At 35.2% G+C, this 21,781-nt stretch overlaps 1 protein-coding gene across 1 annotated transcript in view; it reads right to left on the bottom strand.

Moving 5' to 3' along the window:
• The window catches only part of LOC132558038 (E3 ubiquitin-protein ligase LNX-like), an 86,025-nt gene extending 70,791 nt beyond the window's left edge, over nt 1–15,234 (bottom strand). The window contains exon 1 of the mRNA XM_060222563.1: nt 14,825–15,234. Within this exon, the coding sequence (XP_060078546.1) occupies nt 14,825–15,234 (410 nt within the window). The remainder of the gene's footprint in view (nt 1–14,824) is intronic.
• Nucleotides 15,235–21,781: the final 6,547 nt, after the last annotated feature.

The raw sequence follows: 21,781 nt of genomic DNA, 5'->3' as shown, positions 1-21,781 counted from the left end.
ATACCATATGATATAAGGTGGACATCAGAGAGTCGAGTTTCCCTGCTTGACTTAATACCATATGATATAAGGTGGACATCAGAGAGTCGAGAGCTTCCTTGTCAGATAATTGTGTCCCTACTAAACAACACAGGTGATTAGAAACTATTCAAAGTTGTTATATATGTAATGTAAAACCACCACAGATATTTCAAACAAGAGACTTAGCATGATGACTGCTTAAAAAAGACAATTTTTGATATGCTACCTTGGGAAAACATCACACAAAGATGGGAACCCATGCCTAAGTAAAGAACAATGGACTGTGAATAATATGAAATCAATGCAAGCCTTCTAAGCTGTATTGACGGTCCTTCCAAGTGATATACCACAGTAGATGGCTAAATGTCTCTCTTGACAGGCATTGAGTCACAAGAGAAGATAAGTTAAAGACCATATGAGCCATGCAGGGTGGTGTAGGAAATCTCTGTGTATAGGTTATACTGTGTGGAATTGGACATGTCTAGGTCTGTGTGGGTTATACAAGGTAGAATTGGACATCTCTAGGTCTGTGTGGGTTATACAGGGTAACATTGGACATCTCTAGGTCTGTGTGGGTTATACAGGGTAACATTGGACATCTCTAGGTCTGTGTGGGTTATACAAGGTAGAATTGGACATCTCTAGGTCTGTGTGGGTTATACAAGGTAGAATTGGACATCTCTAGGTCTGTGTGGGTTATACAGGGTAGAATTGGACATTTCTGGGTCTGTATGGGTTATACAGGGTAGCATTGAATATCTCTAGGTCTGTGTGGGTTATACAGGGTAGAATTGGACATCTCTAGGTTTGTGTGGGCCATACAGGGTGGAATTGGACATCTCTGGGTCTGTGTGGGTATTACAGGGTAGCATTGAAGATATCTGGGTCTCTGTGCGTGGGTGATGGAATTTGATGTTCGTTGATACTTTACCTCTAGTTATGAGCACTGTTCAACTTTACATTATGTATCCTCCTGGCTGAATATCGAAGGCAGGCTCACTTAGTTGTTTCCTTCGATAAGAATAAAAACAAAAAGGACATACCGCATTTATGTGATACGCTATTGTGTATATTACTTATTCAAATAGTGTGTATATTACTTCTTAAAACTTTTTCAAATCCAGCATTATTTGTTCAGCAGCATTTTCTTTTGTTTGAAAAGCATCACAAGGAGTTAAATCCTTTGCTTCTAATGTGCTCAAGAGGGGCATAAGTTCCAAAGAAAGCGTTATTTACTATAATTCCACAGTATAAGCTTAACTTCCATGCCATAGCAAAAACTTGTTCGTTACATAAATCATGTGTCATAATGTCAGAAATTAAAGTTCTATTCTTCTGAAGCTTTGTTTCAGAACTGACATGACGGTGGAATAACACTATAAATTACCTCACTGCTTATTAACTGGTTGTAACAAGAGAAATGTGATTGTCTCAACACAATCCTTTTTTCTTTATGATTTCATAGAAACTGATAGTAGCGAGGCTTTTATCTATGCCACTCTGATAAATGGCTGAAGGATTTGGATCCATGATAATGAAAGCCTGCATGCTATTGTACAATGTATAAGCCCAGCAGACAAACAACTCAACAACACCAAACTCTAAACAACCATTAAGATAATCTTGGATTCATTATTTTTCATTGAATTTGTTTTGAATTTCAACTCTTGATTTAGGACGTACAGCCTTGCATACAGAGATGCTTGCTGGAAAAACTCATATCACTTTTTGTGCGTGATATCAACTCCATACAAATATTAACTTTTGTCTCATTATTTGGCATAATATTCTGTGGTAAAAAAAGCACTTTTATCATTCTTAACTATCAGATTATCCACCTAAAAGTTCACAATGCTCAGATCTTTCTTCTTCAAGAAGCTCGCAATACAAAGATCATTCTTTTTCAGGAAGTTCTGGAGCCAAGGCGACCACATCAATTTGTTCTAATGTTTCTAATCAATAGTTCAACAGTTGTGAATGAAAACCTGAAACTGATCGGCCATGCTGTATGTTTTTCTCAGGCTCTTGTTGATTAGCCTGATCCGACTTTTAAGTTGGCCATCATTTTCATCTGGTCAGAGACAACTCTAAAAACACAGAATAGGCACTAGCGAGAACAAAAGATAGAACTGTTGATTCCAACCAACATGAAGCCGGCCGTAATAAAGTCTTGCATAAAATCTGCCAAATTTACATAGTTTTAGTGTTCTTAAAGCCAGCACCAGTTAGCTGAATCACTTTGGCATTTCAACAGGCCAGTATTATCTGCATACATAATACCAGCAATTACCAAACCAATATCAAACGTTTAGCTCCCGGCAGAATATATGCATGGTATCATATGGATTGACAATGAGAACACCCCAGTGAAAAATTCACATTTTAAAACCGTAATCACATAGAGAGATTACCCTAAGGGAAATCCTGACCACAGTCAACTACAGAAATGATCTTTCTATTTGTGAACATGGTTTGGTTTGGTTTAATAGCACTATCAACAACTTCCTATGTACGTCAGGTGAGAGTATGTGTTGAGTAAATACGTTCATTCGAGGCTGCAATATGTCCATGTAGACCTCCTTGTGATAGTGCAGAAATGAAGCTGACTTTACAGTGCTACCACACTGAACTGTACTGACAAAGGCACACACAGCATGACACTCAACCAGGTCATGTTAAGTTTACTTTATATATATAAAATTCTGAAAATCTCTAGAATAACGGATCCATCAGTATCAAATATTTCTGCCATAATAACCTGATTTTCACTGTTGAGTTCTATTACACAAACCTGCAATATGTGACTGCAACTGGTTACAAAACATGATAAAATGAGAGCAAATTGATTTACGATGCACAGAGAGAACAGTGCTTTGACCGAAAACTTGATATTAACAGCAATATGACATTAAACAACTTGACATTAAGTACAATTTGATATTAAATTACTTGACATTAAGTGAAAAGTTACATTAAACATGATATTAAGTGAAATGTGACAAAAAAAATTGACATTATGTGAAAAGACACATTAAACAATTTGATACAAATTTTACATGACATAAAAAGAACATGATATTAAGTGAAATTCAATGTAGTAATATTGATTAATGGCCTACCTCAATATCTGAACACGAAGGGCTTGTAAAACTCCTGGCAATAGTATGAATAACACCATCCCTCTACTTCAATAAACAAATCTTGCCTTATAACCTAGCTTCTTCAAACCCTATCTGCTTTAAATCTGTTTGACAGACTTGTATTCTACAGATTTACTGGAGTACAAATAGTTTCAGAGCTGTATCTCTTAGAGCACTATAACAAACCAATCATATGTATATTTCAATGGGAATACACTTCATGGAACCATCACAACTTGGTGCAGCAGCATTAAACCACGTTATGTAACAAAGGAAGCCATAATTGTTTTACCTTGATCTTCCTGCGTTGTACCTCTCACATGAACCATAGTTCAATTTCTGTTTCTATAACAACCAGGTTTTCCGAAAAACTGACAATAAAAGAAGATAATTTGCACTCAATTCTTTTACAATTAAGCTATCATTGTGGTTCCCCATCAGTAACAAAAAGTGTGATAACCTTTTCGAGTACTGCCGGGTTCATGTCAGTGTATGCCTTGTACTTGTGTCTGGGTTGAATAAACTCTTTAAAAACTACTTAACTATCATACTAAACAACACGAATATAATGTAATAACCAAACGATCTTTAAATAAAAACACTAGCTTAAAGTTTAATAAACCCCAGTGATGGTACTGAGTACAACATCCTAGCCCCAGTGATGGTACAGGGTACTAAATCCTAGCCCCAGTGATGGTACAAGGTACAAAATCCTAGCCCCAGTGATAGTACAGGGTACAAAATCCTAGCCCCAGTGATGGTAAAGGGTACAAAATCCTAGCCCCAGTGATAGTACAGGGTACAAAATCCTAGCCCCAGTGATAGTACAGGGTACAAAATCCTAGCCCCAGTGATAGTACAGGGTACAATATCCTAGCCCCAGTGATAGTACAGGGTACAAAATCCTAGCCCCAGTGATGGTACAGGGTACAAAATCCCAGCTCCAGTGATAGTACAGGGTACAATATCCTAGCCCCAATGATAGTACAGGGAACAAAATCCTAGCCCCAGTGATAGTACAGGGTACAAAATCCTAGCCCCAGTGATGGTAAGGGGTACAAAATCCCAGTGATAGTACAGGGTACAAAAACCTAGTGTTAGTACAGGATACAAAACAGAAGATATCATCTCTAGATACTAAAACATAAGCAGTGACAGCTGGAACCATTACAAATGTCCTCTTATCTATTCCAGGACTCCCAAACGATCAAACCTTGCATGATGTTCAAATTCAACTTACAGGTTATGTATCATTTGCTCACTGGGTAATGCAACTGAATCCCTAGCATTAACTGGAGTCTAAAAGTCATGTATCCCTTCATCTTGCAAAAACATTAACTCCACTATAATTGTACTGTTGGCAGTAAGGATGTGTTGACTAATAAGCCTATCTATGGCTGTTGTATAGGGTTATAAAAAAATGATATCTGATTGTTCTGTAATAAATCCACCTTCTGGCTATGATTTTTTGGCCCCTGGGCTTATTACAGGACAAATACAGTAACTGCCACAGCCAATCAGAGGTCATTATCACTGTTATCTTGGCTCCTGAAATTTAAAAAGTTAACATAAAGACATCAATTTTGACCCTTAAATACCACTATCACAAGGAATACCCAAAACTGCTATCTAATAGAACTGCAGTAAAACTCATTGAATTACAGTCGCCCAACCCAATGAGAAATTATATGCTTACCAGTGATCCCAGAGGGATCTTGGCACCCACCATTGTTTGATCTTTATATGCTCTTTGAAAATTAGATCTTTTCCCTTCTTTTCTCTTCTCTTCTCTGTTTTTGCTCTTAGTGAGAAAGATCTATACAGTAGTTCTCAAGAAAAGTAATAAACTTTTAAAAGTCAAAATTCATGATGTCCATCTGTTGGCCATTTTGTTTTTTGATCAGTCCCATAATTAAAGGGGCATAACTAGGGACAAGTAGGAACTAACATATGAAACTTGAGAGAGTTCCATTCAGTTCTTCTCAAGAATAGCAATAACAAAAATTGTTTACGGACGGATGGACAGACAGACGCAAGGACAGAAGGCAGATGGACCGAGGACGCAGAGAAATTTGTTTAAGTTTGCTTAAAATGCAATGAAGTGAACCCATTCCCGAAGTTTAAAGTTCAAGTGATAAGAAGTATATGAGAAGGAGCCCTGACAAACAATTTCTTTGGTGTTGCTTAGGTCAAAATATAGGTCAGGGTGTTGTGTTATTAACACACAAAATACCCCAGCATGAAAAAACTATTTCTGTAATGTGTGTCAAAAGTCAAAATATAGGTCAGAGTGATGAACTTTTATTACACAACACCCTCACCAAGGTGAAACCATACCCCAAGTATTTTAAAAGTGCCAGTGACAAGTAGTGTAGGAGATAAAGCCCAAAACAATATTGTGTAAAGAGATAGATGCAATATTAAGTATCCTGGTTCTTGGTGCAGGACTTATAACACTGTCTTGGCAAATCACAGTCCACAGTGGCCATCTTGTATCCTTAAACTAAGAAGTCAGAAATTAAATGTAAATTGTACTCTGCCTTCCATAGTTATCTGATTACTGATAGGCTTGAGAGAAATACTAAAACTGTATTATAAGCTGGGAGTTATGTTGACATTGTTGTCAAATTGAAAATGGTATAGTCAGGACATTCACAGTCCATCCACAGGCAGAGAGGGGCAGATTGGCTAATGTAAAAACACCCCACTATACCACACAGCTATGATGTGGGATGTCAATCTCTTCCCAGCAATACCACTTAGCATGGGAGAACACTACCTTCCCCAATAACTTGACTTAGCATGGGAGAACACTACCTTCCCCATAACTACACTTAGCATGGGAGGGCACCCTTCCCCATAACTACACACTTAGCATGGGAGATCATTATCTTCCTCATAACTACACTTAGCATGGGAGAACACTACCTTCCCTCATAACTACACTTAGCATGGGAGAACACTACCTTCCCCATAACTACACTTAGCATGGGAGAACACTACCTTCCCCATAACTACACTTAGCATGGGAGGGCACCCTCTTTGCTACATTACCACTGGAAGATACTTAGCATGGGAGATCATTATCTTCCTCATAACTACACTTAGCATGGGAGAACACTACCTTCCCCATAACTACACTTAGCATGGGAGAACACTACCTTCCCCATAACTACACTTAGCATGGGAGAACATTACCACTTCTTAGCCCCATAACTACACTTAGCATGGGAGAACACTACCTTCCCCATAACTACACTTAGCATGGGAGAACACTACCTTCCCCCATAACTACACTTAGCATGGGAGAACACTACCTTCCCCATAACTACACTTAGCATGGGAGAACACTACCTTCCCCATAACTACACTTAGCATGGGAGAACACTACCTTCCCCCATAACTACACTTAGCATGGGAGAACACTACCTTCCCCCATAACTACACTTAGCATGGGAGAACGCCACACTACCACTTAGCACTGGAAGATACCTATTCACTGCAATACCACTTTGTTTGGAAGGATACCCACTTCCCTACAATACCATTCACATGGGAGGGCACCTTGTCCCCCACAACACCACTTATAGAGGAAGGACACACCCTTCCCCACAATACTACTTAGCATTGGAGAGCATCCTCTTCTATACAGCAGTGTTTATCATGTGAGGGCATTACCCTCTTCCCCACAATACCAGTAGGCGTGGAAGGACTCCCTTTCCCCCACAATTCCACTTAGACTCTTTGTTGAACTTGCTGCAGTGATAACAACGATTCAGTGATAAAAACTAGCTACTGCAACATCAAGTAATCAACATTTTATTGTCCACTATCATGTGCATTTGTAAAACGCAGCAAAACAACATCAGACGTCTGTAGAGAAGTCACCTCATAGATAAGAACAATACATTATACACAATACGCCGTAGACATGTCAGATCACGGATCTTTGATATTATACGATCCGACCTATTGAGACAACAGGAAATTAGCTGTATAAACACTACCGTTACAAAGTCGGCACCAGTCACCAACCATTTCAGCAAAATGACTTTATTTAGGGAAAATCCAACGAGATGCCTGAGCAACATTTAATATACATTGGTGAGACAAACAGCAATTCAAATATGATGAGCAATCTCAGCTAAAGTCAGCGCCAATCTGGTGCCGATTGCAGGAGCTGTCTAATCCCTGTACAGCTTATATAGGCTAATCAAAATGACATGGGCTCCATTCATCAAACTGATCTAGTGGTCGCCTATATAAACGGTGCCTTCATTCCATCAGTCTTGACCAATCAGAGAGGCCGATACAAATCTATACTTATAAAAGACAAGCTCCTCACCTAATTGGTCTATCTCCGTTCTCACTGCGATATTGCCTGACTGTCAATTTATTGCGTTTCGAAAAAGAGCTGCGACTAAACGACATGTAAATCATGTATACATGAATCAGATCAGACCACTTCTGTCACAGACAGACACATGACTTAATTCTTACAGCTGTGTACATGTACTGTTTACTGCCATGCAGGTCACATCACCTCTTATATAATTAAAAAAATATATTGTTTCCTTTTTATAGGCTGCAATTATGCTGTTGATCATTAGATGTGGAATCCAATCAGACTTAATTAGTCAACTGGAATGTGAAAAATTATATCCAGAACATTTTATTACCAAGTTTTCAGTTAAAACCCTAGTTATTACATCTATATATAACCACTGTTGTTGTAACACATGTCACTGTACAGTGAACCAATGTTTTTGAAACACATGTCACTGTACAGTGAACCAATGTTTTTGAAACACATGTCACTGTACAGTGAGCCACTGTTGTTGTTACACATGTCACTGTACAGTGAACCAATGTTTTTGAAACACATGTCACTGTACAGTGAACCAATGTTTTTGAAACACATGTCATTGTACAGTGAGCCACTGTTGTTGTTACACATGTCACTGTACAGTGAACCACTGTTGTTGTAACACATGTCACTGTACAGTGAACTACTGTTGTGACACATAACACCATACTGTGAACTGCTGTTGTGACACATAACACTGTATAGTGAACTACTATTGTGCTACATATCATCACAGAGTGAACCACTGTTGTGACATGTATCATGGTATGCTGAACCACTGTTGTGGGATTGCAAAAGTTACAAAGTGTAAAATGTACAAATTTGTTTTTAATAGACAAGAGGCCTAGGGGCCTAAATGGTCCCCTGAGTGAACACAAATCTGAAACAATTTGAATGAATGCAAAGTAGAGGAGAAAATGAAAGATGCTTTTTGTATAGGGACAGAAGAGTCTTCCTTAAAGACCCTTTCATCCATGAAGAATATATGACTTTACTATGTTTGGGTATTGAGAAAATTTCTAAAATTTCAGTCACTTTGATCCTTTTTTGCCATGTCCATCAGCCCCTGAGGGTCTGAGCCAAGTAAAGTACCTCACGACACTTCAAACCATGACGGGTATTTGATTCTGCAATATTTCAGTATTGATCATGAGAAGAAGATTTTTGAAAAGACGTAAAAGCGTAATTGGTGCTAAATATCTGTGTTGAATAAAGTATATAAATTTTTTTTTTAACAAAAAGAGAAAAAAATCAAGACATAGGTAACTTTCTGGTAATATTTTGGGTGATTTTTTGTTTAAAATCTATTAATTAGGACGGCAGTAGGGCTGTTCTTATCCTGATCCATCTATAGTCTGAAAAATGATGCTATAGACATAGTGCAAAACATGAAATAATGACAGTCTTCAGCGACATATTGAACTATAAGCATAAGTGTGTTACATCGTGATACATACACCAGACAGAAAACAAAACATGTAGCCACTCATACCTGAAAACACTACTTTCACTATTTTTAAACTACATTGACATCACTGATAATTTGATATTGGCCTAGAAAATGGATACTCAGCATTATATGTAGATTCAACATCTATTCTTTATTTTAGAGCTAGCAACATTACTTATTAAAACATGCAACTTTCAGAGAAACAGAAATATTTACAGTGGTCAGGAAATGAATTCTCTGTCCTGTAATATTTCAAAATTATTTTTACTCTACCATGTTTAGCCTGCATATCTCATCTTTTTTCAAAGTCTCAACATCATACACATACACCTATCATATTTTCATCTGTGTTATCTTCAGACCAAATATGATTTTTAGCATGGACAACTGCAGTCTTCTGCACGATACTGTGTATTATTATCGATACTAGAAGCCCTCGTGATTATGATATACAGAACTTCATGGGTCAGCAAGAAAGGACTATGAGCCCTTGCTCAAATATATTTTCTCTCTAATTGCCAACATGTAGATTCTACTTTTCAACAGGCAACAGGACAATGCAACAATTTCTGAAGACTGGTTGGAAAAGTTGCCATGCTGCCAACAACGTAGCCACGCCCACCATAGGGGTTGTACAAAACACATGAACTGGCCAGAAATGAAGATATGTTATGTACATCTTGTAATCATTTATATCATTTCTGATGCAAAACGATTTATGATTAAGTTCTTATTTCATACAAATAAATCAGAATTCAGAACAAACGTAATATAAAACTGGCCAAATAACTGACTTATAAAACAGCAGAGATGTGGAATACGTACATTAGGCTTGTACCTCCCTGTCTAACAGTTACAATAATCTAAAGTAAATTATCTAGTAAAATTAAATAAAATGCGACATTTTGAAAAATCAGCAAATTACGAGAATTCTCTTTCCTAAAATGAGAGGTATTTTAACGTATGTACATGTATGATGTCGGTCTGTTTTCAAAAGCTCATACAGGAAACATGGAGACCAACGGAAGGACCTGAATGAGATTGATCATGACTTGATTAAGTGTGCCACATTTATCAATGTTAACACAATGTAAATGGGATAAGCTTATAAACATGCCATTTAGTAGTAGCTATAGGAAGAGGGTGGGGGAAGGTGATCGAAAAACACTTTTTGCAGTAGATGGGTTTCGGTAATAACAGAGATTTAAAAAAAAGAGACATATATCAATCACCTTGACAAGGACACTGTCGTAGCAAATACTTTTCATTCCTTGTGTTACTGGTCTCTTACTTAAACATTTCTTATTTTAAGTCTGTAATGATGGTGTCACATTTCTTGGTCAAAAGTGTTTAATATCTGTAACAAAAACTACCAAGAAAATATACATAATGTACACTCTGATGCTGCTGTTACCATGACACAGAACGTCTTGACGAAATAATCTTATAGACAAATTCTTTAAAAAGAATTGTTCAAGGTTTGTACATGCTTTCCGTTACATATTATCCGAAGTTCATTCATTAATATTGAAGGTACATTTGTATGTCATATTCATCTGACTCCTGTGACAATTTACCTGTCATTATAGATTACAAAATCTCAATACACACTTTACAGAACCACAAAAGACAGCACAACATACATATACCATATACATGCATACCATATATGGACGTTAAGTATACATCAAACATTAAAAAAAACTTCTGAAAGTCCCTGACCTATTTGAAGATACTCTTTTCATTATAATTAATTACTGAACATATTCAATTGTTAAATGCAAATAAATGAGATGAAATAAAATAAAAATAACTTCACATTATTTGCTTTCAGCTGGTCAGAATTTAAGCATCGTCTATTGAAAACGTGTATAAAATTACAATTTTTTTCAGCATTTAATGGGCTGATTAGTGCTTTGAACTAAAACTTTCAATATTTGGGACATAAATGCGGTTTGATTTATGGAGAAACATGAAACTAAAAACACAACCTTTTTCACTTATTTTGGTCTTAATGCCATTACATGCAAAGAACTGGTATTGTACCCCACTTTGTCGAAATTTGCTCTGTTAACAAGGACCCAGATTTGATGTAGTTAAACCTGGCATGGTTAAGTGACGTTTAAAGTATAGGTTTTTTTGGGTATATATGTACATATCTATATATGAACACAACAAAACCATTTCACCATGAGAAAGAATTACAAAGTATTTATTTGACTAAGTCATTGTACACAAACTTTCATTGTTATATTACTGTGCATTTTCCACTTCTTTTTCCGCAATTGCCACCGACTTGAGGATGTTTTACAGAACGGCTGTGTTCAAAGTTTGTGGACTTCAAACATTAATATCAACAATGAAGATGAGAAAAGTGCTTGGACATACAATTTACAAGTATTCATCATCGTCAGTGACCTGATCTTCATGAACATGTCATTTGTAATTTACCAGAATACTGCCTGTAATCAATACTAAAATCATTATAAAATTGTCATTTTCTCGCATATCAAACTGTGTGTAACTGTGCACAGATTGTTATATTTTGATAACACCAAGTGAAATCTCACATTCTCCAATGTCCCTGTGCAAGTCTTTATTAAGCATTTTGTGACAACCAAATTCGAGTCTGAGGACACATTTAAGTATCAAGAAACAAAAATAAATATCATCAGGACACCGACACAGTTCAAACTGAAACTTCTTACATATTTAGGAGTTATACTTTGGTGATGATACAATTAACGTCTTCTTACGTTTTTAGTTATATGAAACATAGATTTGTGGGATGCAATCTTTTGTCAATAACTTGTGGCATAGAATGCTATGCAAAAGAAAACCAATTTTTTTTTTAAATCCATAAAATTTTCGTTCATTCTGTCACTAAAAAAAACCTATGCTCACAAGAGTTTCGTGATGAATTACAGGTAAAAAAATAAACTTTCATGTACATTTTCACTTCCTGTAAGAAATGAATGATTTTTGACGGAATGAAATGTGATAGCAACTCAGAAGTATTTTTTACTTGGTAAAATGTCACTAGCTGTCAACCACATATCAAATATATTAAGATCGTTATAACTCGCTCTGTCATTTTGTCACATTTCAAATTGGATATTCGCACATTGTTGTATTATAATCGTTTGAACATTATATCCTCTAGTGTCCACAACTTTATTGAGCATATTGTGAAGTAAACTTCTATTATCAGTAGATGTCGTCTTTTTACTGTAAAACACAATACGCGAAACACCAATGATCACACCAAATTAAAATTGGAAATGTGAGAACCTGGGGTCACATAATTTATCATTTTAGTAAAGCAATTTCAACTCTTTCATACTTAAAAAGTAGTTGATTCAACCATATTTGCCTATAGAGAATATTTTTGAAATTTAAGTCAATGTGACCCTTTTTGACTATACCCATAAGTCCTTGGGGATCAGTCAGGCCCAATACGTGTATAACATTGAACTGTCATTTTATACTCACAATTCTAAATGACAAAAAGTTAATGGACGTACAACGGAGGAAACCAAACAAAAAGGTATTGTAATAGGTCACCATAAGACTTTGTCTCCAGTGACCTAAAATAACTGCAAGACATAAATATAAGTTCTTTTATGAATAACAGACGCTTAATATGGGAGACAATAGCGGTGAATATAAATTTAGAGATAACGTGTGTGTTTAGTAGAGGAAAAATTGATTCCAACAATTTAAGTATACAGAAATCACCTTTAGACTTTAGAAAAAAATGAATTACTGGCAACGTAACTTATCTAACACTGGAGTTAAAAAGCACATTTCAAAAATAGGATATTTATTAGAAATATCTTATAAAGAAGACAATTAGTCTGGGACTTAACATGGTCAAGTCATTCAGGTATAATGATCCAAAAAACAATCAGCTCCTGTTTACGTAGCAACCACAAATATTAAACGCATGCCATTCATTGTGTGGGCGAAAATGAAAATTTTATTTCTGGTGTGAGACAATGGCTTCCAAACCCAAATACTGTAATAGACTTTTATATCATTCTTACTACATCTTATTGTTCTGAATGAAATTAGACCCACAATTTAAAGAAAATAAACTCATTAGGATGTTGAAAATTGAATGTCAAAGTCAGAAACCAATTTTCAAAAATTGTCTGGAAATGTTCTAATTCAAATCTAAATCAATACTCATATATGTTTTATCACAAAATTTGTTTCCTTTCTGGAAAAGAAATCAAAGGCTGTCGACCAAAATAAAAAAAAACACCGAAACAATGATAAAGGAAAGAAGATAAAACAACAAAATGTTAGTGACTTTGGAAATTCATCAAATTTAATTTACTGTTCTTGATGATCATAACAGAAAGTGTCAGTCATGCATGGCGAGAGATAAAATCCATTCCATTCAATTAAAATCAATTCAGCCAGATAAAAAAAATGTAAAGATTACAATTGAGTCGAGAAGATGGACAACCAAATGCATTTGTGGACTTGTGCCAGTGTGTTTTCCAGGACAAACAGGGTTATTTCCCTTTATATGCACCAAGTATTTATTTCAGTTCCTTAAAGCCTTACAAAGCACAACATACTGATTAGCTGTATAATACATAACACTTTTCCTTACAAACAAGAATCCTGTACTTATGTATATCATGTACATGCCATACTTTTTAGAGACCATTATTAAGGCTAATCAGAGAAATATTTCAAGGGTAACCTTGGATTTGATTTTTAAGTTTATGACATAAAATGACAATGTAGAGTTTTCAGGTACGATCTGATGTTTCCTGCTTCAGAAATCTTATCAATGATTTTGTTGAGTTGCATGTGTAAAAAACCCTCACAAGGATGGCTGGATGACACTTGGCCATCTATTGATACTGATGTCAATGGAAAAGTTTGTAAATGCCTTAAACTAAAATAAAATTTGCAAAGTGCAAGAGTAAAAAATTCACCTTTGACTTTAAATTTTCATTATTCTAATGACAAGGTGTAGTACAAAAAAAATTGGGTCTTTAAAATTTTACATAAGTGTTGGTCTACTTAATTGTACTATAGTTCTAGGTCTGTTATAATTACCAGTATGCAAAAGTACCAGGTTTGTTAAAATCATACAAGTTTACAAGTTTTTTAATCTTATCCTGGCTCCAGACATAATGAAAGTTTGTCTAGTCAAAAAAAAACACTTGATGCTTAACCAGAAAGAAGTGTGACTTATGACACAGGAAATGACATCTAGCAATGAAAATGGTGAACAACTCGCTGTCAAAATGGTTGTTCTACATGATGGGTTACAAAGTAGATGATGAAAGTTTATTTTAGTTTAAATAAAATGTATTGGCATAAGACGGTAAAACTGGTTAGGAATGTAAACATCAGAACTGAACTGTGTTGCAATGACATTTTTTGGTGGTTATGAATGACAGAAAGTTTTTTATGGGGCGAACACACCATATTGCATGACAAAATATTATCAAAATACAAAGAAAGAAAATAGTCATGTGACAACTGATTTGTACACTGTACGGACAACCACTTACCATAAGCAAATAGGAGTAACATCTGTAATAACACTTCACTTACTGTCAAATCAGGTAGTTTCGTGGTGCTCAGTTTTCATGGTTTTTTGAAAAAATACTGTTTTCTAGGCTTTTGAGTTCGTGGATAAACAATTGATCTGCTTATACTTATTTTAGCAGCCCATAGACTTATGATTGTACATTAGAAATGAATGAAAATAAAATCCCCACAAAAATTAACGATTCGTATCGTACCGACTTTTCTGGGAATTTGAGGAATGAACAAAAATGACCAGTCCTGCAGACAACAGTCTAATGTAAGACTTACCTCCTGACTAGTATGCTGGATTGCTGTATGTCCGAGTCCTCAAGGCGCTGTCGGTCCACAGGACACTGGCTTTGGATCTTGAGGTAGTTGTGAAGGCATCGTGAACAGAAAGTGTGGCCACAGCGAGTGTCCAGTGGGTTGACCAGTGGCTGGAGGCAGATCTGACACATGAGGTCCTCATCTACCGCCTGGTGGTAGTCGTACAGATGAGTTCCCTGAGGCTCATGGAACTGACCACAGTTAGGACATACCACTTGATCCTTCAGTTTATAACGCCTCAGAGAAATGGACAGCTTCGAATCGTTGGCGTAGTCATGATAAAGCAGTGACTTGGCCGCCGAAGCTGCAGCTGACGCTGGCGATGACTGGGCTTTACCTGAGGACCCCCCAGCATTGGCCCCAGCCTCCATGTTGGAATGTAAGTGTACCTTAATGTACTACAGTCACAAGCTATGTCATCTCATGGTGAAGTACACTGCAATATAAAGTAAATCATATTTCCTAAACATACATAATACATACATCTATAACAACAGATTTGGGTCCAAGCTTACAATGTGCTTGGGCATAAATGTATTGTTTGCATGACTTGCAGAACCATTGGATTCCGGCCAGGACAGCACCTTCAGGGAAAACGTGAATAAACTATCTTACAATTCTTAAAAAAATAAAATCTGGCCACTGACAACTTATACTTCTTGGCTGCCTTTGACTGAAAATATTTTCTACATCCCCATTTTATCCATAGATATTAAATTACTTAGGATTAAAACTTCTTTTCTTGAGAGTAGATAAAATAAAATTGTATTTTACATAAATTGACATGTAAACACGTTTTTTTTCTTCCACCTGGGCTTTTGTTTATTTAATACACATATGAATGTATATTTAAGATTCTACAAGTTATGCAATGAAATTTACTATAACAACCTACTGTACATTCCCTATCTGTTTTGGGTTATGGACATGTGTATGAACAATGCCATTAGGTGTGATATTTATAATAACACATTTTTATTTCATGGTTAAAACTTTCACTTTTATTTCCACATGTGTATTGTTTTAGGATGAAAATCACTTTTAAAGGGGCCACAATAGCACAGTCGGTGAGAGTCTTGGCCTACATAACTTCAGGTGAAGATCCCTACCCGTGGCGGTTTGTGTTTCTCAGGAAGCTGAGAAAAAAGCCTGGTATATGCTGACATGGTAATGCCCTTGGGCAACACATTTAAACCAAATTACTGTGGATAGCATGTGATGTGCCTCCTGTATGATGTTCAATGAGGTAGCCATCAAACACATTGAAATAAATAACATTAGATATATATCTTCCTACATGTCAACTTTTCATTAGAGTTAGCTCCCCTGACATGTGATGCTATGGCAATAACATCAACAATATCGACATTGGCTAGTTTATGGGTAATTAAACTAGACTATTAAACAAAAATTTCCCTGTTTATATATCACAGTGACAATATGAATTTCCAATGCAAATCTGGATTTTTTTATTTTTAATGATTTGCCATTAATTTAAAACATGACCAATCACTTTCAAAAAAATATTAATTACCATGTACCTGTTGTAGATAATACACTTTCATCCTGATATGTTGTTCATTTTATCATCCTGTCTCTAAAAATATGAAGTATTATTGTAAAAGAAATTATTTTTGTTGGGGATTTATTTTCATTCATTTTGTGAGTACTCTAAATATAAGTCTTCTTATGTCTACCAACGGTCATAATTAATACAAATATTTTACAGAGCTATATTTATTCACATAATCAAATTTCCATGAAATGATGTTTTATGTTCAAAAAACCACAAAAATTAAGAACCCCAAAAATATATAATTTTACAGCATAGAAAATAAAGACAAATTTCAAAATTCACGCAAATGTAGTATAGGAACTTGAAAGCAAAGCTTCCTCTGTAACCAAATTCCTTAATGAGTTGTTATGGTGTAACTAATAGCAATTAATATGTAGTGCTATGTTTGATTTGCAAGTTAAAATTTTCACAAGTTTACAAGATTTTAAATCTTTTTCACTGTCTTAATTTCCAAGACTGTTCAGGTTTAAGCACAGCCTGGCTATCACTCTTTTTACCTTTTTGATTCCATTTAATATCCAACAGAATATACCTGTGGAAGGTGAAAACTTATCCAGTGCTGCCAACGTCTCGCCAAATAATACCTAGTCATGGACTACGAAATCTAGGGTGAAAAGGTATTCTAAAAGGTCTTAAGGTAAAAACTTATAATCAATTCTATCACATCTGTATGTATTTATATGATGCTCTATGTTGTGACTGAAAGTTATTTTAACAACCAGATATGTTATATCCAAAAATTGAATAGTTAGCATTTTTAATGATTTGACAAAGTCATGATATAGCCAACAACAGGTTGACCTGACAAAATCAGGTACGTTGATGACACTGTTTGTTTTGTTTCTTTTTATGATAAAAACAGAAAGAGTAAGAAATGTAGTATGCATTTGCAGTGAATCACTTAATTAGGATCAATGTAACACAGTTATGTTATCTGGCCTGTAGCCCAAAGTTTATGGGACTGAATGGCAGGACTAGTCTGGCTGTTATACTTTCCCTCTACTTCTATATTAATTTGTATTGATCATAATATATGAAAATAAACTTTATCTTACAACAATTGGGAAATAAGTTATATCAACATACATTTATTGCTTTTGTTGGCCTAGATGTAAGGAGTGTTACTGTGGAGGGAAACTGGAGTACCTGGGAGAAAACTACAATGTTCAGACAGCTGATGAGCTACCCTTTCACTTCTACTCCAGGAATCGAACCCCGGACCGTCAGCTGAAAGGCGTTACCATCGCACCATCCAACCACCCAGAAACAGAATGATCACTAGTAGATCAAGACAATGAAATTATTCTTATACCCAATATACATGTATTCCGTGGTACATGACAACGTTCACAAAGATAGGGATTACAGAATTTGTCTTTCTTACTGAATCTCCCTGTCCACATATATATATATATATATATTAAAACAGTCAGCTGAAGACATTGATGTAGAAAGAAAGCTATCAGTAAATTTTAAATAATTTTTATTTTCAGCCAGGTGAAATATGTATCATTGGTGCAGGCTAGTACAAGTTATCCCCCCTGATACTGATACAACGTACATGAGTTATTGATTAAATGCATGCTATGGAATGAGAAATAGTGTTTCGTTGCAATAATTTTCTTACAATTACCAGTCTTGATCATTGTTGTCTGGACACTTGTAAGTAATTTACGACATTGATTGATACCCTATAACAACAAAAACCACGCTTTTATATTGATTCCTATTAATACAAAAGAAATCCTTTTAAGGACGAGAAATCATTATTTACAATATGTGTTTGTTTCTTGTTAATTACAATGACATCATGACATTTCCATATCTCTTCCATCTGTTGTTATTTGTGATAATTATTTTAGATTTTATCGTAGTATGTCAGTAACCTGAATACTCTATAAATACGAATCTGTAATTATTTGTTTTCAACGCCTGGCGTTGTCTGCTAACGCTATACATGTCAATGTGTCTCCCCTGTTTATCAATATCATAACATTAATGAGTGTTGAATTATTCATAACACAAGCAGACGAAGATTTTTGTTCTGAAAACAACCACAGGTACAAATTGCATAACTGGAATATACATTGCTATAAATAGAACATCAGAGCAGCCAATATGTCTTCACCAGACCCAGAAAACTGCAGGACATTTTTTAAATGTAGCCATGGTGTGAAATATAGAAATGAGAAATGTTTTATGAAAACAAGAGGCATAGTGGCCATGACGGTCAACCTGAGATACTCAATATTGATTATGAAGACGGTAAGAATACATTTTAAGTACTAGCATTCAAGTGTCACAAAACAGAAATTTCCAGGAGGAAGTGTGAGACCCTGGGGTAATAATATTCACAACTCACAAACATTTGTTTCCACAATATTTGAATGATGAGAAGATTTTTGAGATATAAGTCAATTTGACCCCCTTTTTCGTCCCATCCATCAGCACCTCCAGGTCATCCGGGATCAATGTGTGCCTACCATAAAGCTATCAACCTTATGTTTATATTTCAAAAAAAAGTTTAGAATATTTTCATTGAATATTGAACAAATTATACTCAAAAATGTAATTTTCCTAAATAAACGGTAGTAAACTTTACCCTCTCCCCAAGGGGAAGTGTGACCTTGGACCCTCGGATCATGAAATCCACAATTTTGGTAAATTAGTTTAAGACCCTTCCATCCATGACTCAATTCATTCTACTATGTTATGTAATGCAATCACATTAGATCACCAAAAGACTTTGTCTCAGATCATCTAAAAAAGGTAATACAAATACCTGTAATATTATATAGGGCTTATCACCCGCTTTTTAAATTCTTGCACCTCCAGTTTTGCCAAACTTTATTTTCTTACATCAACACAAAAATGCAAAGGCCAAATATAATTGAGTTTCAAAGTGTAATGTAAAAATACAAGCGATTATTGTTTTAAAATAATTCAACAGTTTTATGAGGATTTGTACAATGAACAATGCCATCACTTATACTGGTTGTTGAGAGCTTCAGCACATGTTATGTATTGCCATCCAATTGATTTTGATAGTCTTAAGTTATAAATATTTTGTAACCAGCTTTTTCACACATACAACATTAATATCTATCAGAAAGAGACTGGAAGATAACAAAGACAATAATTGACAAATGATGAGCATTTGATTCCATCGCTAATGGAAATGAAGAAGAACTTTTAAGTTCTACTTAATATGACCTCTTCCAGGCTACCACTATATTTTTGTGGTTTTTAGCTTTTTGGTTGCATCTACCACATGGGTTTGTCAGGACTATGTGGAGATTTGTTGTTATGAATCTTTTTTAACAAAACATAATTTCATTTTATTTTCTCATCAAAGACATGAAATTTAAGATTTCGCAAGGTATTAAATGAAAGGTTTATTAGAATGCCATTAAAATTAATTGAATCTAAGGTTTTTGAAAAGAAGTCAAAAATGACAATTGTTAACAGATGAACACAACAGAAAAAAAGACAATGACAATCACACACTTGAAACTTTGTATCTATGGTGACCTAAACAGCCATTATCATATGTATTAGTTCTGTTAAATAAATATACTGTAGGTTGTAGATAATCTTTTGAATCCACAGAAACAGTCATATTGTAAAAGCAGATTTACCACCAACAGGAACTTCTGTGGGGCAGAGCAAATTCCACAAAATCCTGGATGATTGACAGTTATGAGTATGTATCCATGAAGAGGAAAGGCAACTACAGACCATTCTTTTTGTGAATAAATATTGAACGATAACAACCTTCCTGTTATCATCCTGTTTTGTGCTTTATCATCAAAGTTGTTCTGAAAGTCGCTTCTGCACAGATTATGGGTGGGACAAGCAAGAAAGAACAAGAGATCCCAGAGAGATCTCGGCACCCACCATCACTTTATCTGCTCTTTAAAAGATAAATCTTTCTTTTCTCCTCTTTCCTCTGTTTTTGCTCTTGATTATATGAAATTTGAAAATTCCTCTTTAGAAAGAGTGATAATTATCTTTAACTGTCAAATTCAAGATGGTCAACTGTCAGCCATTTTGCTTTTTCAAATCAGTCAAATCAGTACAACTAGAGACCAAGGGGAACCTGCAGATAAAATTTGAGAATGATCCATCCAATATTCTCAAGAAATAGTGATACCAAAACTTGTTCATCAATTCCAAGATGGCCACTCAGGGATTTTATTTTCCTGGTATGTCTCAAAATCACATGGACACACCTAGGGACTTAAGGGAACCAACAAATGAAATTTGAGAATGATCCATCCAATATTTTTAAAAAATCGCAATAATGAAACATGTTGACTGACCAACAGCGATGAACCACAGACATAGGGGGATTTGAAAAGCCCACTATCTATGGTTTCTTTGTTGGGATATCCATTAGTGAATTAATTAACATGTTCAAACGATTATCGTATTATAATCAATATATTTCTTCTCTAATAATCGATAGTTCCCTGCCTTGCTATCACGTTTTTAAACACTCTGACTTGATTTCGGACTTTTCGACTCTGATGATTCAACTTTTTTAATTTTTTCACAAATTCTAACAGGTTTAACAATATTTATCGCTCTAATTGACTGAAGGTTTACCATACTGAAACGTCTAGAACATAAAACAATATACATGTGGTACAATTTTTTACCCAGTTTTTTTATATATTTGAAGTGACATTACAAAGAGAAGAGGTGTTGTACATTTTGGTACAATGTAATCACAGCACACAAACCAATCACAGCCAACAGATGATGGACAGCACAAAATCATGTCCTTAACTTTTTTTTTTCTTAAATGGCCTATCCTGTCCCATCATGTCCCATTCCAAATTGATGTCATAACTTGAGAACATCATTACAAATTTGGTTCCTGTTCTTTAAAGTAACCTAAACTTCTACACCTGTTCTGATTCAGGTTTTAGGAGTAAGGGCATTTGTATAACGCTACATGAAGACATTTTCTTGATTTATAAATTGTGCAAAATAAATGCTCTCAACAATAATTAGTGTCACAATCTAAGTAATAAAGTATTAAGATATTGAACAAATTTGACATTCCTTTAATTATAATACATTTTCTCTTCATCGGCTGACAGATCAATGCTATAGCTAGATACAGAAGTGTATATCTGTGGTTTAGTTACTTCATATTGCTTAATAATGATGTCTTAGTTCATAACCAGACACCAACATTCTTTATCTGACAAATGACATGAGGCAAATATATAAAACATGAATAAATGACAATGGAATGTCTTGAAACAATGCCGAAATTTGATACAGGAGACCTAGTTTTCATGTTCAGGAAATTTCTTACCGTTGAAAAAAGT

The sequence above is a fragment of the Ylistrum balloti genome, unplaced genomic scaffold (genome assembly GCF_031769215.1).
Source record: "Ylistrum balloti isolate Yb309-2 unplaced genomic scaffold, AGI_CSIRO_Ybal_v1 Utg370746, whole genome shotgun sequence".
Lineage (NCBI taxonomy): Eukaryota > Metazoa > Mollusca > Bivalvia > Pectinida > Pectinidae > Ylistrum > Ylistrum balloti.
Note: the sequence above shows the minus strand (reverse complement) of the source record. Positions and strands in the feature narration are given on the sequence as shown.